Genomic DNA, 27,179 nt, shown 5'->3' on the forward strand with positions numbered 1-27,179 from the left:
ATGGTGGAGGGCCCGGGCTGCGCGCTCTACGGAGAGCGGCTGCGGGCGCGGGTGCGGCGGGGCCAGGCGGTGCGGAGCGCGCGGGGCAGGGCCCCGCCAGCCGGAGCCGGCGGCGCGGTGAGGGCCGGGCCGGGCCGGGCCGGGCCGGGGCGGAGCGGGGGCTGTCGGCGGCCGGGGGCAGCGCAGCGCAGCCTCCTCTCCTCAGGGGCAGCGCAGGAGCGGGCGCGGCGGCGCAGAGCTGAGCTCCTGGGTGTGCGCGGCGGTCAAGGCCGCCAGGTTTGGGGCAGAGGAAAGGAGTCTCGGAGCCGGCTGGGCTCGCTGGGGCGCGGGGCTGGCGGGCCTGAGCGCAGAGCGGGGCAGTTGGCGCGGTCGACGTAGAATCGTAGCACCGTTCAGGCTGGAAAAGACCTTTAAGATCATCCAGTCCAACGATTAACCTAACGTTACCAAGTCCACCACTAAATTAAGGGTAGACGTGGCCTCGCCTCCCCGCCCCGGTTGCGGCAGAGCTCCTGCGCCCCGCCTGCCGTCGTCTGGGGGGGTCGTCTGTGGATACTGTCTTTATTTTTCCTTTAAACTACAAAATATTCTTACCGTCAACGTAATGAATAAGCCTTAGCACTTCGGATGTGTAAAGAGGTGCTGAAGCTGTAGAAACATGGGGGTTTTGGGAAATAATGAGGGAAAGCTTTTAGAATCGCTCTTGTTCACTTAGGGTAAATTTTAAAATATCCTTTAGCTTCAGGAAACCTACAATACAAGGAAAATTACAGTAGCGGCTCCTAATTTTAATTTTTTCATAATGTCGTAAGTCTTCACAAGCCTGAATGAAACGTGGTGAGAGAATGTACATACTGGCCTGCAGAAAAGGAGCTTTTAATTTTCTAACTTTTTTTTCAAAATAATTTTGATTAGACCAACTATTTAAACAAATAATGTGGTATCTGCCCCCAGTGTACACAGTATGCAATTTTTCTACTAGTTTTTATCCATTCTGTTGGCAGCATAAAAAAATTCACCAGTATAAGACTCCGCTGGGACTCATGAGACCTTCTGGTAGAAGTTAGGATGTCAGTAAGCAGGTCTAGCTGATGAGCTGTGAAGATATGGTCCTCTAGTTTTGATTACAGAGGGTGGCTAGGGTATTTTTTTTTTCATGCCTGGTTTTGCTCAGCTGTGAGAAATTGTGTGTCGCTTGTGTCCCAGGTAAGTATATTGGATGCCTCCAGACAGAAAGTTGGGGAATTTTTCCCCACCTTCAGTGTACAGAAGGCAGCGTAGGAGAGTTTGTGCTTAAGGTTCAGTAAGACAGTACTTCAATGAAAGAACAATTTAAGGAAGAATGTGTTTCAAGATATGTCTGTCTAAGGCAGTCCACAGATCAGTCTTCATAGGTTTGTATCTTTCAGGACTAAGCTTTTTGAAGTAAGGATTTATGCTCCTATGGTTTCAAAACAAAATTTCATACCCTCAAATATATTGATATGCGTAACTTTGTACAGTAAAAGTCACCTCAGGGCAGACTCTATTCGTTGGCAAATGAACATCATAAGGGTCTTGGGCTTTTCAGATCTCACAGTAGCTGCTAACCATGGCCAAAGCCTTGGCTGCTGCTGAAGATTACACTGTTTAAGAGAGTTCGTACTATGATGACTGTAAGGACTCACCTGATACCAAAGTGGTATGAATTTAACTTAAAATATTTGGAAAAAACAAGTTAGTTTTCCATCTCGGTCACTTCTTACTCTGGTTTAGTTTAAACAGACCTGAGTGGCTTAAAACCAAAATAAACCTTGTCGTACACCAACTTACTTTAATACTTTTATTGAAGGGAAGGACTGTTTATGTGAGAGCAAAATTTTGCTTTCTTCATATTTTGATAATAGGCAAAGTAAATGATGTTGATGTTATGCAAAAAATATTTTTATTTTTCTACTTGACAGAATAATAACCATAAAACCCTCTAACTGTATATCATTTCAAGGTAATAATACAGTGGGAGATTGTATAGAGAGTAGCTCTGAAATTTCACTAACTAGCTGAAGCCTTGCTGATTTGCCAGAGTCGCTTTAATGCATATTTGCTTTGCAGTTGAGTGTTGTGATAGGAGCACTGGTACACATATCTGTGCCTTGCAGTTAGGGCTCTGGTGACAGTAAATATACTGCTTGCAGGTTTCAGCAGGTTCTGGGGAACTTGAGGTGCTAGTCAGGGGGACCTTGAGAGGCTGAGAAAAATGGGCTAGCAGAAACTTAAGTTCAGTATTTGCAGGACTTGCAGAGTCCTGCACTTGGAACAGAGTAATGTCATGCAATGGCAGAGGCCTGGCCTGTGCCAGATAATAACATACTAGAGGGAGTCCCCTGGTATGACTAGCAGGCTGACGCACATGATGCACAAGGAGGACCTGATAGAACTGTGTTTTTATTGTTCTCTTCAGCTACCTAAAAGGAAGCTATGGATGGAGGAGACAGAGCTAGATACTCGTCAGTGGTGCACAGTAAGGTGAGAGGCAGCAGGTGCAGGCGACAACAGAATAAATTCTGGTTAGGTATTAGGAAAAAATTTCCATCATGACAATAGTGAAGCCCTGGAACAAGAGCCCGGAGACATGAGAGTCTCTAACCCTGGAGCTACTCCGAAAATTGACTGGACAAGGCCCTGGGCTGCCTCATCTAAGTCAGTCCTGCTTTGAGCAGGTGTATGGACCAGATAATCTGCAGAGATCCCTTCTTATAATTTCAGTGGAGTTTCACGTGCCAAGCAAGAAAAGATTATTGCGTCAATCTCACAATTATGTTTTTCTTGTCCTCTAGTAGTGTCCCACCTGCTGTTCAACATCTTCTGAGATTAGACTTTCAACTAGTAGGAAGAGAGCAATATCTCTGTGGGCTCAGTGGAGGCTTTTCTGTAATACACAATGCCCTACATGAAACACTGAAAGCATATTATTAGCTTGGATAGAAACTCCAGCAAGAGGCATTTGGAGAAGGATGTAGGTCTGCAAATGGCAGTATTGACACTCTAACAAGTATTTAATATTCCAACTATATCTGTTTAGTTTTCATCAGCCTGAAACTCTTACCGTGAATTCATGACTTGAAGGAAAAGGCATAAAATACCCTGATAAAAAAGATGTATTGTTTCAATTTAGAAAAGAATGAGCTAAGTTACGATAGCATTAGCAATAGCGATTGTCTGCTTCCTGGGTTACTAGTATCATTGGTTTTGATAGAGCTGCCTAAGGAGAAAAGGTTTAATATTGTCCAAGATGGAAAATTAGTTCATGCAGCTACTTGCTGAATGTGTACTGATGCTAGAATCAAAATAGTATAAATTCTGTTTTAAACTTTGTGTGTGTGTGTGTACTCATTTTCAGACTGCTGCAAGTGAAGAGAGAACCTCTGGTCATGATTTCCTTGTTGGACATGTTTACAGGGGTGTGGAGACATTGGGAAAGGAACTTTTTATGTATTTTGATCAGACAGCTTTGAGGTAAGAGGCGAGAAAAAGGCTTCCTATGTGTTCAGACTGTATGTATTCCCAGGGGTCATCTTGTTCTTGCTAATGTCAATTTCAGGCATTTGAAAGTTAATGTTATGGAGAAACTTCTCAGCAGCCTCTCTGCAGTGCTGGAAATACTGGATATAGGCACTTACATTTTCAGATAATTTATTGTTTTCTTCTTAGTCTAAGATTCCATGTAAAGGTATCTGAAAAGAACAGTTATTCCTTGAAATGCTTTGTTTCGAACAGGACATTGCATTTTCTAGGGACAAAACTCAGAGAAGTGCATGCAGTTGCAGTTACTTAATATCTTCCACTACAAACTGTACTTGCAATTTCTTTTAACTTTCCTTAAGAAATTTAGACTGAAATTCTGTACTTAACTTTTAATGATTCAATTTCTCTGATAATAAACTTGTGTGAAAAAATTGCCAAACTTAAAATATTCTGTGTGTATACATTTATGCTGCCTTTCTTTCTTTAAACAATATTAACAACTCCTTGGTTTAGAAGCATGGTTTGATACTTGGCAGAGGAATGGTTTGGGTATCATAAATGTAACTTGACTTTCCAGTGAAACCATGTCTCCTAGACAAATGGTAAAACTGCCAAATTGTTGTTTGTTCATGCTTTGCAGAGCTTATTAGGGGTTTGTTGGCATATTTAGGATTTTGCAATATGCTTTAACCCCTCAGACATCTTCTTGTACTAGCACCAAGGTTGTATTTGGAATCTAGTTTACTTTTTCTAGTTCATTATGCTTCTGTACTGCAAAGTCAACTAAAAAAAAAAATCTAACCAAATGCACAGTGTAATGGATTATTAAAAAATTCCCCTCTCATTCTTCATGGTAATTAGTATAGAATGCATAAATAAAGCCCTTATTTAATATGTAAGGCTTGCATTTAATGTTTTTCTTTTACCCTTCTACTTGCAACATAATTCTAATCTTTCTAAATCTTTAAATAGGAAGACAACATCACTTCTAAGTTCAGTGTAGTCTTTGTCACCTAGTGACTGATCTTGAACAAAGGTGTAAGGTCATGATTTTTGTTCATTTAAAACTGATAATATCAACAAATACCCTACAATTCTGTGACATAATATTTTGCCAGTGGCACTGCTGTTATAGGAGGGAGATGGATCTGAAAATGCTTGGCTGTGAGTACAACTGTTTACAGCGGTTGCATGCTGGATAAATAAAGGCAGTGATATATTAGTAGTTACCTGGGGTGATATGTAGACTGATCTTTGGTAGCAGGGGCCTGCTGGTTATCAAATATAGTGCTATATGCTTATTTCTCCTAGTGTTAGAGAAATGCAACTAGTCTGCGAAGCACATCCCAGTCTTTACATGAAAATCATACAAGTAACTAGTAGGACAGGACTGCATATGTGTTTAAAGATACCCATATTTGTGAAGGATAGGATAATGGTCCTAATCGGTTTCTCTTGCTTTGTATTGTGCTTTATTAAATAGAAACAGAGAAAAAGCAGGTTTTTTTTAAAAAAAAAAAAAAAAAGTCAGTTATAAAGGAAGATAAAAAAAGGCAGGGGAGGTAACTGATACAGATGTTAGCCTTTTTTAAGTGACTACTGCGTGTATTGCAAATTGATTGGATAAGCAAAGGAGTAAATTATACCATAAGAAAACATTGTTTCAACAGACTGAATTACGTTATGAGAAGAAAAAAGCTATTACTAAGGAATGTAAGTAAGCATTTTGCAAAAGTTCTCTTCAAAGAGAAAGAAAATGTGGCCAAGGTCTAGTATGGAAAATACAATCTTTTGATCCTGAAAGATCTTAAATAATTCTTAAGCTTTCTAGCCAATGCAATAAGTTATTGTACTTAATGAAAACAACCTTCAGTTATCATTTGATAATAAGCTTAAAAGTTTCATCAACTTATCAGTTATTGTAGTTCTAGAAACTGTATTTAAGAAGTCCCTTTAGTCATGTCATTTACTTGATTGGAAACATTGTAGAAGTTATGTACAGAAAAGGTCTCCTCCGCACAGGAGTCAGAAGTTACTTATTATCTGATAATGAAGATCTTAATTCTCTTGGTTTAAAAATGTATGTTGTGTATCTTAAAGATGTAGAGGGGAGGTAGAGGAAGGCTTGAGAAAACGCATCTTACAGCAGTCTAAGATTGGCTTCCAGGATTGTTATTGGGAGGGGAAATAAGGAATATGCCTTCAGAGGATGTATTATTTCTTTAATAAAGTTAACTCTCAAATATAGGACTTTCTTGTCATGAGGAGGGTTACCGATATACAGATTCTGTATCTGTATGTAATTTCTCAACATAACAAAACCAGCTTTTCTTGTCTGCTAAGATGACCTGCAAAAAGCTGGTAGTCATGCTGGAATAAAGTTAGTCAGACATGTCTTGTGAAAGTCTGGGCCACAAAGGGTAATTAACTCATTTTATGCTCCTGGGTTTTCTCAAGTGGGGAATGACTGCCTGGTGGGAGAAGATAACCTGGCCGTGAAATTATTTTATACAATTTGGCTACTGCTTGCCTGACTTGCAAATGAGTAGGATACTTCTGAAGTGTTGCCATATTGTGGATAGCAATTAGCAAATGAAGTTCAGTATATTTGCAATCCACGGCAGGCTGTAGAAGCTTTTTTTTCAGAAATACAAATGAGCAATGACACCTTCTGAAGAAATTAGTACTTCTACTTTTTGATGTCTATTTAAAGAAGGGCATTAAAGTCACTGAAGAAAGTCAAGGTTTTTTGGAAAATCTGAGGGGTTTTTTTTTCAGTTTTGCCTTGAAAGTCACTTAAATAATCAATGAAAGTTGAAAAAAATTCTCTGATACTTGTGAGTTGTGCAGGAGAGACTTGCATGAACTGTATGTTTTGCCATGGAAATGTTACAGTTAGAAGACAGAGGTTGTTCTGGGTTTAGTTTCTGTAGTATGCTATTAATGTAAATTTGGAATGATAAATGGTTTAGAAAAGTTTCTGAAAATTCATAATGCACATATGTTTTTGCATAACTGAAAATCGACACAAATATTCATAGGAAAGAGAGAATTGTTGACTCCAAATCCCTTAAAGGAAAGACATCCATTGTCTTGACTGGAAATTACATCTTTGCCCTTAGAACTTGATAATGTGAATTGTCACTGTTTTTTACATCTCCATATAATAGTTTGACTGTGCTGCTACTAATCTTTTATTTTTATGGGGAAAAATGTTTTAAATAAAAGCAGATCCTTACAATATTGTGTAGCACTAAATAATTCTAAAACCTCATGTTTTTACTTTAAAATGACAAAAAAATCAACTCCTTACTGCTAGCTATCATTGAATAAAAGATCTAGGCTTAATTAGCGTGGCTTTTTTATTTGTAATTAAAATGAGATGATTTCTGGTTTGCCCTATTTCAGGATATCAAATAATGAAACACATTGGAGGGAAATTTTGTAAATTTCTTAAGGCTTTTGAATGTAAATGTGTAGTGATGACTCAATTATTTTTTATAGTCATAAACTGAAAAGTCCCTAAGGTAGCTAATAGTTGTGATTTTTAACGCTCCTTTTAAGCACTATACTGGAGCTTGGTAAATGAAACTATCACCTATTAATGTGAATGCTATTTCTGCGAAAAGAACTTTCTGGAAGCATTTACTGCATTACCATTTGGTAGCAAGCTGCAAGAGGTTGGTTTAAAAAGAAATTTGACTAGTTAAGCCTGCGCAGTACTATTAATGGCACTTGAGAATTGGAAATGGCTATTGAAAATAAAAGTGGCTGAAATAACTGTATCACCTGAACTGACTTCGAAGAAGAGAGTTTTGGAAAGACACAGGTTTTTGAAAATTGAAAAAAATTAATGAATAAATGCTATGAGGAAGTTACATAAAGAGTTGACTTTAAAACTATGCTTAATGAAATGTTTTCTTAACCTATCTGTAAATATTTAAAAAGCCTGTCCTTGCTGAAATGTAACAAAGAGGGGTTAAAAGGAAATACACACCTGATGTTGCATTTCTTTGGTCATTTGTGTAGCTTAATCTGTTAAATCTCTTTGTAGCTACAAAATAATCCACCTTTTCTGATATACAATATATAGAAGTAGGACACTCCCTCTATCTTATGGCTTTTTAGGACTTGAATGTACCAGGTGAATTTGTGATGAATAAAATGTATGAGACCATAGTCAAACCTGTCCTTTGCTCAAGTATACTGTCTCCCAGTAAAATGTATTATAAAATGTAAGACCTCTTAAAGCATTAGTGATCTGTAAAAGGAATGCTTGAAAGAGTCTGTTCCACTCCTTTTCCATCTGTGCATTTTTCAGTTTATTTGTTTTATTAATTTTTAATTGACCTGCAGGTTTTGCCTTGGTTGTAGGCAAAGAAAAGCAGAAAACAACATATGGCAGATGTTAATTACTGTGTTCATGGTGTTATTGGAAGTAGCTTTGACATAATAAGTGTTGGCAATATGGGGACTGAAATCTTTCCTTTCGTACCAGGTCACTTCTGCCTGATTTAACAGAAAATTGTCTGGTAAAGTGGCCTCATTTTTTTCAGCCTCCCTGAGGACTTAAGAACCAATGTTGGAAGACCAGCATGTCAAGTGAAAAAATTCTAAGTGTGGCACACCAGAAAAGTGTGTTACTTAATGATCAGGTTTGACTTCTGTATAATGAATTAAGACCACCGCTGGAAAACTGCTATGTTTTGGAGTGGTTTTGACTTGGGGAGGGTTCTTCTCTGGGAATTGCGCACTACATAACCAAGTAGTTTCTTGCCATGTTACTCTTAATGACTAGAACTAATGTACATACGTATTGACTTGGTTAGGTAAGAATAGTTCATAACTTCAAAAAATAGACCAGTGTAATGCTTGGAAACATTGTTAAGATAAAATACCCATAAGAACTCTCTCTCTTTCTGAGGATTCACTTTGGTATGAACGGTTCCATGCGCATTAATCCTGATGGAAGCAAAGACAGAAATGGAGTGCTACCGGTTTTGGAGATACAGCTTACAGAGGATACAGTTTGTTTCTTTGAGGTGACAGTAGAGTATAGGTAAAGCAGAAACTAACCAAATTACACACAGCTTGGTTTATTTCTTTTTATCACATTCTTTTAAGAACATAGTGAAAAATCACACACAAATTAAGTGCTTGGATGCTATTCTAGACACAAGGAAACAAACCAAAACTTTCTAAACATATATTTATTGGTATGGTAATTTAATTTTTTTACTTCTGTATCAGTTTACACACAGTTAAAGTAGTTCTATGTCACAGTCTCATTTGGTAGTGTCAAGACTGGGAATGAAAGTTGGATTTAATTCTGCCCTTAGATCTGAATGCTGAACCCCATTGCTCCTTTAATTTCAATGCAAGTCTCACTTCCTTAACCAGCATAAGGACCTGCATTGATTACTGTTTTCAAATTTTTATGCTCCCAAGGTTGTGTTTTTATTTTGTTTTGTTTTTGGAAGCAAATTGCTATAATTATTCTAATTGACATTAAGTGGATGTTTTTGTCCATCAGCATTGTACTTCTCACTGCTAATAAAAATAACATAGCAAGCTTCATTTTAAAGCTCTTGAGTGGCTCTTGAGTGAAAAGGAACATGTAAATTCAAGTAACATATACGTCCTTATTTAATATTACAAAACATAAAAGCTTCTGTAAGCCTGAGACTTCTTGTAGTTTATTATTTTCAAATGACTATGCTTAACCTAATAAAATCAAGGTTTAAGAAAATATATGTTTTATTGTCATGTTGTGACTACTGGACCATGTAACCATGCAGTTAGTTATGTCCAATGGTCCAAACACATGGTCTTTCCATGTTGGAAGTAGTTCTAAAGCAAGGACCTGGCAATTATTTTTCAAACTAATATGAACAAAGTGAGGATGATTTCTGGTATATTGTACCAGATGTATGTTCCATGCATGTATCATTGACCTGTTTTTGTGGAGGGGTGGTTAGCGTAATTTCTGTGCCTCTTCCTGTCACTGGTATTTTCATGGTTTCTGTTATCTGCATATAATGTTCTATTATACTTTCATGTGTTGTTTTTTGAAACCCTATTGCTGTATTAGCATATAATTAAAATAAAAATATATCTGAATGTATTTTTCTCTTCCAGAAATGCAGCTGAGAGCGAGAGGAAAGTGAGAATGATGGAAAGCTTGGATGTCTGTTCTCCAAAGTTTAACTTCTTAAGAGCAGAAAGTGAGATTAAGCAGCAGAAAACCCGCATGTTGTGTGAGGTGTTACTGGATCAAGCGGTATTACCTGGAGTGGGAAACATCATAAAAAATGAAGCATTGTTTGACAGTGGTCTTCATCCAGCTGTTAAGGTGGGTGAAATGTCTCAAGATTGTTTTTAATGACACCAAAGCATTAAGAATGTAAATACATATTTATAAAACATTTTGTCATCTTCTTACCTGTGTTTTCTCGGCTATCATTTCTTGATTTATTCTAAGACACTAAATTAATGTTTTATCATTATAATGGGAGATATTTGTCATGGCACTCCTTGGAACCTGTTGCTGCTACTCCTGCCTCATGAGTGGACATACTTTGTTGGGGCTAAGCCTTCTCTCTTAAAACTTGAACCCTCTCCTTAGTAGGGCATTCATTTAACTTTCAAATCCTGACCTTGTCTGGCATCCTGTTGTACTACCATTAAATTGTCAGCCTATAAATAAAGTGAAGAGTGCTCAGGTTTTCTTTGTTCAGTTACTATCCAAAATAGTTTATGTGGTAGAGAGTTGATTACTTTTGCAGCTGCTTCTTCCACTTTCTGTCCTGCTAGCTGGCATATCATTTGTTTTTCTACTATTGTTTACCATACTTTTTTGGTTAAGGTCCTGTCGTGGTTTAGCCCCAGCCAGCAACTAAGCACCACGCAGCCACTCGCTCACTCCCCCTACCCCGATGGGATGGGGGAGAGAATCGGAGGAGTAAGAGTGAGAAACACTCCTGGGTTGAGATAAGAACAGTTTAATAATTGAAAAAAAGTAAAATAGTAATGATAATAATAACAATATAATAATAATGATAATAATAATAATATACAAAGCAAGTGATGCGCAATGCAATTGCTTACCACCCGCCGACCGATACCCAGACAGTTCCTGAGCAGCAATCGCTGCCCCCCGGCCAACCCTCCCTAGTTTGTATACTGAGCATGACGTCATATAGTATGGAATAGCCCTTTGGTCAGTTTGGGTCAACTGTTCTGGCTGTGCCCCCTCCCAGTTTCCTGTGCACCTGGCAGAGCATGGGAAGCTGCAAAGTCCTTGACTAGCATAAGCACTACTTAGCAACAACTAAAACATCAGTGTGTTATCAACATTCTTCTCATCCTAAATCCAAAGCACAGCACTATGCCTGCTACTAGGAAGAAAATTAACTATCCCAGCTGAAACCAGGACAGGTCCTCAAACACGTATCTCCAAACTTTGGTTGAAGAGAAGTCTGTTGTTTGCAAAACAGATTGAGATTACATAGAATGTAAAGGAAAGCTGGTGAAAATAATAACTGAAAGGTTTTTTTTAAACATAATATTTCTGAAAGTTCTTCATAGGATCAGGATTTTAATTGTATCTGCAATGTGAGCTGGCAGAGGAAAGAAAAATATCACTTAAAATTTTGAGTTCTTAGCAAAAGTGTGTTTGGTTGATACATCTCTCTAATTGTCATGCCTTTGGCTCAAGTATTCTTCCTGAAGATCTCTCACAGGAAAGAGCCTCTGATGGTAGGTAGGTCATATCATAATCCACGAGGAAATTAAGAGGGAACTAAGACTTGTGAACTCCACATGATTCCTGTGATCAGGAACTCTTGGGTCAATATAGAGGAAAACAATTGAAATTTTTATCTGATGTTTTACACAGATGAGGCAAAGTACATTGTTTGGTATTCACACAATGAGTTTGTGTAGTACAGAATGTGAAAATGAACTGTTTTGCTGAGATGATATTTGTAATGTGAAGTCAGAGGATTATCATAACAGGAAGCAGTGCAATTCTACATTGGCTGAAGGTGTTCAAAGTGCCCCTGTGTTACAGGTCTTTCTGCTGTTGTCCCTTAGAATTGTAATGTTCTAAAAACCACTCTTGTCTTATTTACAGGTTTGCCAACTGACAGATGAGCATATACGTCACTTGGTGAAAATGACACGTGATTTTACCCTGCTTTTTTATAAGGTATTGGCACATGTTTCTGAGAAACCTCTAAAACTTGACTCTGGTATGTTAGCTGTATGTGATCATCTAGTGAAAACCATAAAGAGATGGAACAGGACAAGTGTTTCCATGAATAGGAATGTTGGTTTGTGTGCTCTTTATTAATTGTGAATTGTCAAATGATGGAAAGATGGGGGAGTCTAGACTGTAAGAATGTGCACAGCCTTGGCCCAGTTGCAGCAGAAGAGTTTGACAGATGCTGCCTGAGGGCCCGTGCAGTTTTGCTGTGCATGTGCTATAATGTCACTCTGAACATGTCAGAATTGACGTAGGTTAAGGACACACTTATATGTAGGATAACATAAAGGTCTGTATTGGGTCTGGCTGAGGTGGAGTTAATCTTCCCCATAGCAGCCCTCCTAGTGCTGTGCTTTGTATTGGTAGCTAGAAAGGTGTTGATAACACACCAGTGTTTTTGCTACTGCTGAGCAGTGCTCCCACAGCATCAAGGCTGTCTCTCCAACATCTCCCCCCTCACCAGTAGGCTGGGGGTGGGCAAGATCTTGGGAGGCGACATAGCCAGGACAGCTGACCCAAACTGACCAAAGGGATATTCCATACTGTATTATGTCAGCTCAGCAATAAAAGCTAAGAGAAAGGAGGAGGAAGGGGAGGCATTCGTTATTTACATTTGTCTTCCGGAGCAACCACTACGTGTACTGAAGCCCTGCTTCCCAGGAAGTGGCTGGACATTGCCTGCTGATGGGAAGTAGAGAATAAAATCTTTGTTTTCTTTTTTTGCTTTTGCGGGCAGCCTTTGCTTTTGCTTTTTGATTAAACAGCCTTTATCTTGACCCACGAGGTTTTTTCCCACCTCATTTTCTCCCCACCTGTCCTGCTGAGGAGGGGAGTGATAGAGTGGCTTGGTGGCACCTGGTGTCCAGCCAAAGTCAACCCACCACAAGGTCACTCTTCAAACTGGGAACTAGAGATTGCCCCAGGGAAGTATGAAGGTAATTCATGTGGCTTCCTTTATGAAACTTGAAATAGCAAGTATATTTATTTGACTAAATAGGTTGTAACTTCTAACAACTTTTTTTTTTTCTAGCTGAAACAACTGTTTTGGTTGCTAAAGTGAAATAAATTCAAGCTTCTCCCTACTGCCACAACTTCATTAGGACTTCATTTCTTCACCTGTGAACTCTATAATTCCTGGTTGCTCTTTAAGTTTCCAAAATAGAAAAAGAGAGAATTTGACCTAATTCTTGTCTGGTTTTCTTCTTTAAGCTACATGCAGAGAAATGAACAGCAGCAGTGAAATTCTTTTCTTTTTCTGTTGGTATTCATGAAAGGCAAGAAACTAGGGCTGCTAAAAATTCTTTTTTTGGTAGGCTAGGAGGAGGGCACCTAACTTTCCTAATACTGTCTTTCAATCATAAAGGTTAAAAGTGTGATTTGTTTATTTAATAGTCTGCTTAAATGTCTGCTTTCCCACAACCCACTGAAGAGTAGTTTATTCTGTTGGCTAGGGAAATCTTTCCATTCTCGGAACTTCATAGTGAAGTCTACCAGTAAAGAGATAACATCCAGTTCTGCAACAGCTATACTACTAGGAGATTTAAATGTGTCATGGGCTTTTAGACTGAAGATAAACAAACAAGTTAAACTTTCTGTAGCTCAGTTCAGCCATTTTCAAAACTTTTATAATCTGTACTTAGCAAGTATTTACCAGTCAAGTGCTTCTAAAGGAGAGCTACCCCCCTCCAATTCTCTTTAAGATAAAAACATAACGAAAATAGGTTAATAAGGGGGGTGGTGCTTGATCATTTTTTTTATAGACTCTTACAGACTGTTGGTAGTAATCATACTATATTGTTTGTAGTAACACCCTACACATGTAAAGATGAAGAATGTTGTTTGTCTGAAAAGCTATTGATTTTGTTTGGTTTTTAAATAACTAGATGGAAGGAAACTACTCATAAGAAACTATCTGTAAATCCTGAGGAGACAGCAAATTGCTTGTGAATATTCATGCATATATATATATTAGTAATTCCTTCTGATTGAATTACTGGATTGTACCAGCAAAAGCATTCTCATTCAGCGAGGTTGATGAATAAGAGCAGAGCAGAAGCAAATATACTGTGCTCAGACACCTGTATTTTGGGAAAACTGAGGGTCTTCATGTATTATGGAGCTAGAGCTATTGAACCCTGCCAGAGCTGGGCTGGTATTGCTGGGCCAGCTGTGGTATTGTTTGAACTATGCCCAAGGAACTGTGATTGTAGTGCAGAAACTTGGTGGCTCTGCAGTTAGCTGCACCTCTACTGGGTTTTTCTTGTTTGGTTTTTTGGGTTTTTTTTGGGTTTCTGCCAGTTATGGGGTATGTCTATGCTGACTCCATGTGAATTGTCTCATGAAAGCCCTCTGGAGGCTTTTTAGGTCACTGTGCCCTTTGGGCTTGTACTGTACTTAATATGACTTTCTGCCAGGATCTGGGTAGCTTGCCATGGTGCCAAGTGGCTTTTCATAAGCCAATTTGTCTGGCATGTCCAGTGCTAAGATGAAGCTGAGCAACTTTACTGGGCGATACAGACTCCTACAGAATCTCTGGAATATTTCTGCATTGCGCAGTTCTTTAGGTTTTGGGAAGGTTGATTAACCCAGATTGTAGCATCAGGTGTGAGCTGGTTCTGCGGTGTGTTTTTGGTCTTTTGGGGTGAGGGAAGGTGGTGTTGGTATTGTGTGTTATGTTTGTTTTACTTTTATTTTCTATGCTGCATTGATTGGAGCTTATCAGCTCTTTAAGAACTCTCCTGCAGGTGCCAGGTCAAAGATGACTGGTGATGAATCAGAGCTAGCTGGCCCAGGGGTCCCTAGCATATATTTGCTTGCACCATGCTAGTATGTTTTTTTGTCTTGTGTCTTTTATTCCGTTATGTGGAGAATTCCAGACACTGTTATATCTGATGTAAAGTCAGTTCTTTTCATAAAAGATTATGAAATACAGATGGTAGCCCTTATGAGTGTGCCTTAAACATCTTTATGTAGTCATTGAACTGTCACTTCACGCTGGGTTTTTTATTTTAGCTTCAGCTGAACTGTAGAAGGACTGACAAAATTTATACTGGGTCTCTAACTTGGGTTTTAAACATGTTCTGTTTTAGTGCCGCAAAACTGGATCTCCACTCTACAAACACTATAAAGTATACAAGCGCCCAACCTGTGGTCAGTGCAATGGGAAGATCACTGTGTGTCGTTTAGGAGAGAATAACAGGATGACTTACTTCTGCTCTCGATGTCAAAAGGCAGATCCCCAGCTTGTCAGTGTTAGGTATGATGGTAACCTTATAACACTTTTAAGCATTGCTGTCCTCAAAGTGCAGTTACAGTAAGAGGTCATCACTTCTGAAGTAGAATGGATCCTTGTGCATTTTATATCTAATTTCACTTGACTTTGCAGAAGAAAAATGTTTTGGCCATTGGTATTTAAAAATGGTTAAATGCTGTGATTCTTTGATACTATTTCTTTCAAAGGCCCCATCTGTTATGAAATAGCTATTACTCTAATCAAATGTAGAAATTATAAAACAATTCAGAGTACTCAGAATTATTCAGTGCTTCTGGAAAAATTGCCCCTTGTTCTTGCTGTTATCAATATAATAGGCTTGGATGTTTACACACAACTGAGTTGAATGGCATAAGGTAGGAATTTGTGTCTCCATTTCATAGGATAGCCCCTTCAGTCCTGGAATATCTAAATAGCTGTGCATCTGTGCAATTTTGTTCTAGGTGTAGAGTTACACTGAAGAAAACTAAAACTTAGTCAATTCAGAGTGCAGCAAATATTGTAGGGCTTAGGACTTCTTTTTTTTTCTTCCTCCTTACTGGGTCTGGGAAGCTTTTACTACAGGTGCGCCACGGAGACACTTTCAGTTCTACATAAATTGTGCTAGCAGCAGCTTTCTTCCTTTTATTTTAGAAAAGCACAAAATGCACTTGATATCACAAAGGGTCAAAAGGTAAAAGTTCCAAAAGCACCTTATTCAGACTCTTGCATACCTAAGTTATTCTTGCAAATTTTCATCTGAGGTTTCAGAATCTTGTCTTTTTAAACTGATCTCTGTCAATCTCATAAGATACTGCATCACTTTGCAAACTTTGCCTTCATTAGTGTGTGTGTGTATATATATATTTTTAGATAAGATTTGCAGAGCACACAAATCCCTCTCCCGCCTCCAACCTTCTTTCAAGATTCAGATGGCTGAAGGGATTTTGGTTGAAGCTTAAAAATTGCCTTTGAGTACAGATCAAATATAGAAAATTCCAGCATGGAAGATAAATATTTCACATGCTGATAACCCCAATTTGCTGTATTTTCAGAAAGCAATAATGAGAACTGTTTTGCAGAAGGTAGGAAGACAGCAGTGTTCTGTTGAGTCAGATAACTAGAAAATGATGCAAGGAAAAAAAAACTCTCTGTTCTAGAACAAGTAGTGGTTTGTGTTTTTGTTGTTGTGGTTTGTCTTTTTTTTAACAAATAATTAAACAGTGGTATATTTCAGTGAAAAACATGGTAATGGTAGCTATAAAGTAAAAAGGTTGTTTCTTGTGCTGTCTTCATCCTAATGGTCAGGTCTTTGTGTTCTACTGCTCTGTTTTCTGTTATGCAGTAACTGTTTGCAAATAAAAGCATGTTTAGGTCAAGTGGTTTATCTGCCATTCCAAGCTTTTCATGTTCGAAGACTGAAAGGAGTCCCTGTGATCAGACTGACTTGCTACTGATAATAAACTGTAGAATTTAATTCAGTGGTTCTTGGGTCAAGTCAAATAGCTTATATAGCTCAACTGAAGAAATGAAGGAAAAACTCATTATAAGCTGCGTCATTAAATTCAAATGTACCTTGAATCTTTAAAATACACTTTCCCCCAATATTTCATGTTCCAAAATGGGGAGGAGAGGCGGGGCGACACGGGGACACACATCATGATGGACGGACCTGGGAGATGACACAGAATTAAACTCCAAAACATGACATGCTGAGTATCTTCAGTCTAGTAAAGCATTTTGATAGCTGAGTAGAACAACTGATCTAATAATGTGAAGATACCCTTTTTTAACACTTCCAGTTTGGCTCTTTTGTTATCTAGCCACAGTATTTTGGTGAATGCTACTTTAAGGTCTGTTCTACCTCTTGACAGCACAGGATCTTTGGTATGTCACAGTTCTCATTAGCCTCCTTAGTTTTCCTGTTGCAGAAGAGATGTGGTAGGTAGTGGGTATCCCTACCATTATCTTAGAAATCTAGTCTGTTAAGGAGAGTGATAATTAGGGAATAAGTGATAGGTCTGAGGAGTGTCACACCAGTTCCCAAGTACAGCATTTGCATTATTAATTGAAGTGCTTAAACTCTTAGCACTTCTTAATTCTTAGGATTAAAAAGAAGTCTCCAAAAAGTGCATAATTCCACAAAAACTATGGAGTAAAACACTTGATGACTTAACCATAGTACTTAAAAAGTTACATATATATCTTACTGAACAGGTAAGTTCAAGTTACATTTAACACGCTAACAGTGTTTGGATACTATGATGAAATTAGTCCTTGATAACATGTAGTGACTGTAAAATAGTAACTGTGATCCTAAATCAGTGTATCAGCATAGGAGGTATTATAATTTACAGGAAAATAAATGAAATTAAATCTATAGAGGTGTCTGGAGTACAGCTTTGGCTCACCAGTCACAGCTGGGACATTCCTGAACTCTTTCTGATGAGGAGGAAAAAAGCATGGGGAAAAAAAAAAAAAGAGAATCCTTAATTCTGAACAGACTCCTAAATGTTAAAAGGCTTTCCAGCAAATGGTGACACACAAAAGAAAGACTTTCTAACTTGGAAGATAAGAAAAAAGTTCTGTTGGCTGTTACGATAACAAAGTGATCTAATGGGTATCGTCTAAATGAGAGTAAAAAAATTTGTTTGCTAGATTTTGTGACTTTCTGTAGTTTGACTTCTGAACAGTTCTTCATCCAGTAATCCATTTGTTAGTAAGCATTCTGTATAAGGGATGGGGGAAAGTACCGAAACAGTCTCCCTTTCTCGCCAAGTTTCTGGCTGCAGCACTTGGAAATGGTAGGGAATTTGAGAGAGGCTGGGGCATTGTGCTGGAGAGTACATCAGTCAATAATTGACTTTCTGTCCATTTTTGTTTAAATATTTTTATTTGTATTACTTCTGCAGCATTTGGAAAGATTTTCCCTTGAGCTAAAGAAAAAAAAAAATCAAACTCTAATCATGATTTGCTGTCCAAGCTATGATAGGCAGGCATAACACTGTGTACAACTTGTTCTCTAGCCCTGTGCCTCCCTGCACATAGTGGTGTAGGGCAATTTATAGAAGAAACATCACAAAAGACTAACATCATTCTTTTGTTTCACAGCAAACTGCCAACTAGAAATAGCCTAATTGGCTGGGCATATGGCAGGGGGTCATGTTCTAATGAACTTGTAGCTCAGAAATCTGAAGAGGAGTGGACATGTATGTGCTGTACCCTAATAAACAAGCCTTCTGCTGAAATTTGTGATGCCTGTTTGACTTCAAGGCCTGAAGGTATTGAAATGTTGTCTGGAACCTGTACTGGCAAAGGGGGAATATTGTAGTTTTGATGCAGCTTTTAGAACTATGGAACTGTCTCATTGTGAATTTTATTTATGTAACTTTAGCTAACTTGAAATCAGATTTTGGGGAAATCTTACACAGACAATCGTGGAAACTGTCTTGTCTTAAACCCTAGAAGTGTCTTGTCTTCCAGCTTTGCATGCAGGTGGGATTTTATAGACAAGCCTCTGCAGTGACCCTTTGCTTTTATTGGGGCAAGGAGTGAGACAAAATGCCATTCTTTCAACTCTCCTTAAAATCATTAGAAGCTTGCAGCATGTGTCTGATACAGAAATTACCAGGGGGCAGAAAAGTAATTCTCATTCTTGCATGTGAACAAAAGCAGTATATTTTGGTACCCTTTCCAAAAGATGTCGGGTTTCTCAGGGGCTAGGTTTTTTCCTCCAAGTTCAGCGTAAGGATGATTCTGGACTTCTTACCTATATTTGTTGTTTGTCTCTTACTGGAGCTTTTAATGCTGCAATCTAGATCTGGTGGGCAGAAACAGCTATGAATGAGACCTAGAAAGGGACAGGAAGATGGAATGAGTAACATGTTAGCTTCTCTCCAGATTTCTGTATAGAAATTTAGATATTAAGAAGCGATGAGTGAGGTAATGGACACAGTTTCCACTGAGACCCGTTTTCTGTGTGAAGAGGAGCTTTGTATTCTTTTTCACTTTCTGTAGAAGTGAGTAAATTACTCTGGAGGGATTTACAGGAAGTTATTTGGATCAAGACTGTTGCTCAGAAACATTTTGAATTGCTACATATATTCCAAGAAACAAAGTCTCGAGGTATGCACGTGTGTGGCTTTTTAGGGATAAAGCTAATTCTATGACAATTCCGTATTGAGACTTTTCTACATCAAAAACTAATATTAATTTACCATTGTGTAATGAGTTTATTCAGTGAAGTGGCTGAAATCTGTGTACTACAACTTATTCCTTTATTTTTCTAGCTCCAGTGCTGCAAAACTGAAAGAAAAAATATTTGTAAACAATATACAGGCTTTTTGTATCTGAGAAGAATGCACGTTTTTATGTAGGCTCCAGGACCTATTGTTAAAAGTTTACTGAATTTAACTATATGACTCAAAGTATATAAGCTGAAATTGGAATTAAAGATCACATTCCCATAGCTTTTGATGGTACTTTGAGCCATACTTTCCAAAATGCCCCCAAATTCCCAGCCTGTGAAGAAGTGACTTTATGGTACTGATCTTGGTTCTTATGAAATAAGTTCTAATGCTTTTTTAAAGTATTGCTTCATTCTAGTTATTGCTTTTAGGAATGGAGTGATGTGTGTGAAACTCTTACCTTGCACTAGCTGAAGTCCATTTCTTCAGGCCAGGAATCAACAGAAGTATGTCTTTGTGCCTTATGTGGCACTTGTTGCCAGCAGAGGCTAATCTTGCATAATTCTCCTGCAAAATCAGCACCAGAAACTTGAAACTTTTAATCTGCCCACAGACTCAGATTTACCAACTAACATTTATCCTGGAATTAATACTGTCAGCTGGACCTTAAAATATATAATGACATGTGCACAAGTGCTTTATTTTAAGCTTTGTCACAAAATCTTGTTCCTTCTCCTGTACTTCTAAGTTTTACTTGTTTAGCTATATGCCATTACTGAAAACAGGCCTGGAACCCAAAGATGTGTTAGACTTGGTAGAATACTGTTACAACAATTCTTTTTTTAAAAAATAAGACTTATTTTTGCATCATACAAGTGGTATTTGAGATTTTTCTTAAACATGGTTTTGCCTTCCTCCCTCTTTTCAGACTTTAAGATTCCTTGCCTTCTCATTTTGTTAATTTTTTGTCTTTTGTTTCTAAAAATTAACTACTGTCAGCAGAAACATTTGAATTTTTGAGGACAGAATACTTGGTACACAAAGTAAGCTGCTGGCCATACAGACAAAATAATTCAGTCTGTAGACAGAGATAACTATTTACCATTACATCTCAATTTCCTTGCTCCTTTGCTAAGTACAAAGCCAAGCTCCTCTTCTTTCTTAAACAAATCTGAATGCACTGGAACCAGTATGTTTCACTGTGCAGCAGTAGCAAAATGGAAGGAGTCTGGAAACAAGTATTTTTTTAGAGTTAACTGTAGGGATTCTTATTTTGTTTCTGATTGAGGATGCCTTTGGAGAGAGTGTGCCCTTGGGTATGCTTTATCTACCCATTTTTTCTTCTGCAAAATTCCCTCCTCTTTGTATGGAGGCAAGATGTAGGAGGGAAACAGTTGCTGGAGATGGTAGAAAAGAAAGGACTCTTCTTGAAGACTATGGCTTCACAGCTACTTAACAAAGATTGTGCATAGGGACCCCATAGAGTTTTTCTTTTCACCCTTTTCTCAGGAAAGATTCCCTACAGACTCCTCATTTATTGAAGTGGCATTAATAAATTATGCTGGCTCTTTTGGAACGATTGTTGCCCACTAGGCGAACTTCTGATTCTGTGAAGAAACATACTGTTGTTCATGTCAGGAAATAAATGCAAAGTAAATGTCTGACCTGCTTGCTTCTGAAGCCTCTTACAGTAAGGGATCAATAAGTTTGGATGTGCACAATGTTTGGAAAGGATGGGAACCCTGAAAGCACTAGGAAAGCCAACAAATGAATATTTCTTTTTGTGTCAACAGTAAAACAATACTTTAAAAATGGATAATGTATTGCTGCTGGGGGGTACCGTACCCTGCAGTCTCCCTGTGCTGGGGTTATAAAAGATTATTTTGAAAAATTTTAAATATTTTAATCCCTGTATTTGGGCCAAATTCAATTTTGTATGGTTAATTCTTCAATAGCTTTCATTTACTATTTACGTATGGTCCTATTCAAGCAATAGTAGTGTTATCTTGAAACATGTTGTACGTGACTCCAAAAGTGCATGAGCTTTTTTTTTATTGTAAGAAATTTGGTATTATATCTAATCTGTGACAGGTTTTGAGATCTTTCAAGATGGTATGGTAAATTTACTCTTTCACTCCCTGTATGATAACTTATGAATACAGATTATTATTATTAATAAGATGTATCACTCTACACAGATGGATTATAACCAGTAACTTATTTTTCCTTAGTTCCAAAGACAGAGAACATTGAAGATTCTGCAGCCTTTAACATCAACTTAATGAAGTTCCCTTGTAATGATTTTAGAAAACCAAGCACCGAAATAAAGTTCAATAGGAAAGCTGCATTTGGAACTACAACTCTTGTCTTAACAGATCTCGGTAACAAAGCTGTTTTGAGAAATGAAACCGAACTATCTAATGGATGCTTTCAGTATGTTGCTCCAAAAAGGAGTTGTAATCAAATCCAAAACAATGTCTACCAGTCAGGGGGAAGCACAGACAAGGATTGCTCAACACCTGTAACTGCTATGGCTTTGTCCTCTTGGCACCAACCTCTTGCTTTCAGACACATACAGAAGAAACAGAAAACTCATCATCTCCCCTCTGTTCACCAATATAATATAGCAATCAGGTATGTATTCTAAAATGTAAACAAGTCTTTTTATAATCCCATAAACCAACTTCATCCCTGAAGATTAATGGAATACTGTGCTGTTGGGTTCAGACACTGTTGTCTTTGGATTTCTGCCAGAGGTAACTTATTCTTGGGTAACTAAAATTACACTCAGATTTCAAAAGCACTGAGTGACCTAGGCTGTCACTGGAAAAGTCCTGATTTTGGCATCTGGCCAGTACTGCTGTTAACTAAACAGCTGTTCATAGTTCAGCTATTCCCATGGAATTAGGACAGTATAGCTCTAATAGGTCAACGAGCACAGTTCTACCTAAGGAGCTGTCTGATCTTAGCACTGTAGTTGCTGTCTGCTTAGAGGGATGTTGATGTCATGGTGGAAGATGGCAAAAAGAAAGTAGCTGAATGAATATATTCTGATTAATTATTTGTCAACTACCAGTTTTCAACATTCTTCCATGATATGAAGCTCCGTACAGATACCTTGATGAACCTCCCATCACTATTTTCTCTTAACTTTCCCCCCGATCCTATATGTAACTACTTCAACGCTGTACCCATCCTGAATTTTTATTTACACAGCCCTATTCAGACACATCCATTGCCTAGTGAAGAGAAATGTGAGAACCTCTTAGGGTTGTCAAGGAAAAGTTGGGCAGACATACACAACAGTAATAGGAGTGCAAGGTAGATGTCACAGGTGTAAATTATGCAGGGTGAATGTGAAAGATATTAATGATATACTACAAAATTCTTGGTTGTATGTGTTCTGAAATATAGAAATTATTTCTTGCATTTTTGAAGCACCTGTTTTGAAACAGGATCTCACTGGTTAGGCAGGTAAGGCTGTATGAATGTACTTTCTCCTTGTCTCAGTGGAGGACTACAGAGAACTGAGGATGTAGGCACGATAATTGAGAATACAGAGGAGTCCAAAGAAAAAATGAGATAGTATCAATCACAATAACAGGTAGTTACAGCAAGTCATCAACTTAAACATTTTAAAAAAACCCCAACAAAACCAAACATGTCATAACAAAAACTTGGGGTTTTTTCTTTCTTTTGTTTTAATAAGGTGTTGGAAGAAAACTGCTGGTGTCTGGAAGACTGCAATCTTCCAGACACAAAAGAGAACATAAAATTCCTAAGCTGATAACAAGAATTAATTAATATTTTCTTTTTTCACTATGGTTTCATCACTGCTTTTCTTTATAAATATCTTAGATACATTTCAGAGCATTAATCTTTTTCATGTTACTGTTTTTAAATAAAGCCTTGTGTATTGCATTCAGATAATCTCTGACTTTCAATCATGAGGAAGAATGAAAGAAACTTTATCCCATTCAGAGAACGCTGTTCCACCCCCTCACCTGGATTACTTCTTGTCCAAATATGATTTGGAGCATGACTAACTTTTTAGTGAAGAGGGTAGGAGACTTTTCTGTGAAGCATACAAATATCTTCAGCCTGGAGTAATTACTCGGTATCGATCTTTTTCCCACTGAGAGCAGAATACTCTTGTAGAATATGTTGGAATTTGGGGTGGGCAGCATAATAGCAGTGGTAATATTTATTTTGTTTTGCAGATTAATTTGAGTACTTTAAAATAATTTAAAATATAGGCTAATGCTGGGGAAAACTGGTATAATACCTGCAAGAAAAGCACACAGTCTTGTCTATTCACTACTAGCAATCATTCAGCTTTAAAGGTGCAATACGGTGCATTAGAGAAGCAAGTTCTCTGGCTGTCGTGTGTAAAAGTACGGAGTGAGCTATTGTAATGGTAGAAGAAAGTTTTTGGGTGTGGTGTTGGTAATCCCTTTAACATTACGCAGGAGTCATTTCGTATCCTGTCATTACAGCAAACCTCAAGCTAATATGACAGATGATAATCGTACGTTAAGTGCAGGCCGTCCTTGCTGCAGTAAACACAGCCAACTCTGCAGCCTCAGAGTTGTGAGAAAGGACGGAGAAAACAAGGGCAGGCAGTTTTTTGCCTGTCCTCTACCCAGAGAAACTCGGTGTGACTACTTTCAAGTAAGTATAAGACTTCAGGGCGTGTTTTCTAATAAGCACTTGTTCGTGTAGCCTCCTTGCCCTGCTAATCTGTAATTATGGACAGATATGATCCATTTAAAATTTGAGGTAATTTTAAGTACTATTGCACACTGAATTGCCTAAGAGTATAATAGTAGTTATAAACTTACAGTTTTAGTTACTTCTCTTACTGCTGAGAAGGCACCTGCTTGTGCAAATGCTCTTCATCTGCTTCTGTGTGATGTAAACCAGATGCATAGCAGAAATGTTGGTTTGAAGGGACTTGTACAAGTCATTTGGTTCAGCCTCTTGCTTGAAGAAGGACTGTGGCAAACTCTAGATCTAGACATCAGCCATGTTTCTGTCTAGCCAAAAATCGTGAAAACCTCCAAGGATGAAGATTGTGTAATGTGCCTGGGCAACTGTTCCCCCTGCTGCACTAATACCTAACCGGACCTTCCTAGCTGCAACTGGTGGCCATTGCTCCTTGCTATGAGTGTATGTGACCGAGAAGAGTTTGACTCAGTCACCTACCACCAGGCAGCTAATAGACGAACTCAAGACAGTAATGACTATAATGCCTTAATTTGAAGAAAACTATGTGTTAACATCAATTAAAGTTACACACGTTCAGATGAGTGCAGTTGCAATTAATGTTAAAGAAAAATCTAAAATCAGTTACTACAAAGGAGATCAAGCTATCTTAACTACTAGGAAGAGTTTCTTCTAGGGTCTCCCCTGTAGATCTGTTTCTGTTGGCAATTTTAAAATAAGGAATTCATAGCCATCACATATGCTAAAACTGTGCCTGTTTCTTTTGGCAGTGGGCTGATTTGAATTTTCCATTTTGTAACCATGGCAAGCGATGTGTTATGAAGACTGTGTTCAAGATTGGTCCTAATAATGGGAAGAACTTTTTTGTGTGTCCCCTTGGAAAGGAAAAACAGTGTGGCTTCTTCCAATGGGCAGAAAATGGGCCAGGTATGCAGGTTATTCCTTGATGTTGATGTACTAGTTATCTGCTCCTCAGGATGTCTTAAGTGCATACAACTTTCCTAGTATTTTCTGTTTTGGTTTTTTTCCCCTGTTCACTGGTTAATTAGTAAAATACCTCCAACAACATAAAGAACTGCAGATTTGGAAAGAGTAATTTTACATAGTCCTGTAAAAATTAAATACTTCTTGTGTGCTGCATACTATTTTGAAATAAACATTGAGCTTGCAGTATATTGTTGACACACTTATATTTCTAATAAAAATATTGAACTGTTTTCTTTTTTTCCTGTAAATGTCACTGAAGTTTGACAGCACTGCATACTTTCAAACATGTGATTTATAGAATGGATAACAATCTAAATTAGTATTTTAAATTGGTAGGCTTTTTCATAAATGTAAACATGTATTTAATAAAAGTGAATAAAAAGTCAATATACTTTTTTTAATACCACTTCATGCTCTATTTCTTCAGAACTTAAAATGAACCAGCAATGGGCTGTACACTTTGAATGTTACCATAGTTCAGTGTGTGATCTTGCTTAGATTTGCAAAACAAAGACAAAATCTGCCCTAAAATTAATAACATGACTCTGCAGTTTTCTTAATTACATATTTTAAATCCAGGTCTTAACATTTTATTCTAGTTCCTGCTCAACTTTTTTCCCCTCAATCCATGTGTAATGCATAATAAAACCATACCTCTTAGGTGGTTAAAACTCAGTTTACATTTGCTTGTCTTACCACTGTTTGATGAAGCAAGGGGAAAAGTAAATAGAATATGCTAAGCTATCAAATGTGAAGTAAAGCAGAAACAGATTTCTTCAAATCTTTGTAGCATGTATTATAGATAACAAGGAAGATGAAACTAATGAAGATATGGCCATAGCTTCACAAATTATTGAATGACAATCGGTTTTTAAAGAAAGTAATGGGATGTAGCATTGCTTCCCACCAAAAATGTGCGAGATGAAACAGGTTTAAAAGCTTATGCAAATGGTCCTTCAGTCTATGTAAATACTTCAGAATTAATCATGTCATTTCTGAGAGCTAGTTGCTTTTTGTTGTTGTTGAGGGGGAAGGACTACTTAATTTTCCTGAGAAAGTTGTGGAACTTCAGTCCAATTTAAATCTTCTGTGCCATGGTGCAAGTAAAGCCAATTAATTCATGTCCTAACCAACACAAATTCAGAGGCTTTTTTCTTCCTCTTTTCAGTAGCCTTTGATACCTTTCAAATCTTTTAAAACTTTCCTTATGTGAAGGAAATCTTTTCTAATCAGATTGTAGAAACTATAATCCTTATGTTGCTCAATGGACTCTTTCCAAATAATATCTATCTTTCGTGCAGCCTGTTATTTAAAGTGGGGTACAGAACTCCACCTGAGAACAAAATAAGCTACTTCATGTGGTGAAGACTGACTTTCCATTGCCATCTTTTTATATGATGGTTGTTACAATGATATGTCACTGCTAGCTTGTGCTGATACATCTAAATCTTTAAAATTTCTATCCTCACTTGTATTTGTACAATTGATTACTGTGATAAAGTGTCCGATTATTTTTAAATTGTACATGCTCTTGGATGTCTTGGACAGGGTTAAATCTTCAGTAGTTCACCTAAACATGAAAAATCAAAAAGACGTACAACCATTTTTGATCACTTGCCTTCAACAAATGTTAGGATCTCACTGAAGCTGGAAGTTAAATGACATTTTCAAACTTTGACACTTCAGAGGTAACAGTTGGGCTGTTATGTCTTTTTATATCTTAGCAGCCAGCCAAGAAACAAGTAGCTTTACGTATAACACATACAAGTTTTAAAGGATTAACTGCTTTTATTAGCTACTGCAATCACTTTCCTTTTTCTGTTCTTGTATTTCTAGAACACGTTGTATCTTTTTTTTTAAAAAAAGTGCATAAGCAATATGGAAAGTTAACCTGGACAATGAAGCAATGACATAGAAAATGCATCTACCCTCTGAGGATGCAAAATCTGAATTCTTTATTGGAAGGAGTAGTATGTCCTGCTTAAACTAAGTACTAAACTAAGGAAGTGTGTTTAAAATAAACTATTTTGTCCTGATTGTTGGTTTATCTATTTAACAAGTCATTTCTCCCCAAGTTTGAAAAATTTAAAAGCTTGAGAAATAACCTACATTAAAAATCTTATTACAATAGTGGAAGTTTCATCCTGAATAGAAGTTGTGTTTTATTTTTAAAAAGTTACTTTCTGTATTACCTCATTTCTGCTGCTTTCAGCCTAACTACAGATGTCCGTATGCAGTAACTTACATTATGTTTGAGATG

At 37.7% G+C, this 27,179-nt stretch overlaps 1 protein-coding gene across 1 annotated transcript; it reads left to right on the forward strand.

Annotated features, from left to right (window-relative positions):
- Positions 1-24,879, forward strand: NEIL3 (nei like DNA glycosylase 3). Its single transcript, XM_075709644.1, has 10 exons — positions 1-117; positions 3,380-3,495; positions 8,429-8,563; positions 9,643-9,856; positions 11,639-11,713; positions 14,860-15,026; positions 18,132-18,301; positions 21,439-21,841; positions 23,704-23,878; positions 24,703-24,879. Exons 1-10 carry the CDS (start codon positions 1-3, stop codon positions 24,877-24,879), a joined length of 1,749 nt encoding a protein of 582 aa, XP_075565759.1.
- The last annotated feature ends 2,300 nt before the right edge of the window (positions 24,880-27,179 follow it).

This window comes from Pelecanus crispus, chromosome 4 (genome assembly GCF_030463565.1).
Source record: "Pelecanus crispus isolate bPelCri1 chromosome 4, bPelCri1.pri, whole genome shotgun sequence".
Lineage (NCBI taxonomy): Eukaryota > Metazoa > Chordata > Aves > Pelecaniformes > Pelecanidae > Pelecanus > Pelecanus crispus.

Bases quoted from the DNA above. Each gene is read 5' to 3' on its own strand.
- NEIL3 (XM_075709644.1), top strand. From the start codon at position 1: ATGGTGGAGGGCCCGGGCTGCGCGCTCTACGGAGAGCGGCTGCGGGCG. The intron at 118-3,379 runs GTGAGGGCCGGG...ACTCATTTTCAG, and splicing joins CAGCCGGAGCCGGCGGCGCG to ACTGCTGCAAGTGAAGAGAG. The intron at 21,842-23,703 runs GTATGTATTCTA...CTGTCATTACAG, and splicing joins CAATATAATATAGCAATCAG to CAAACCTCAAGCTAATATGA.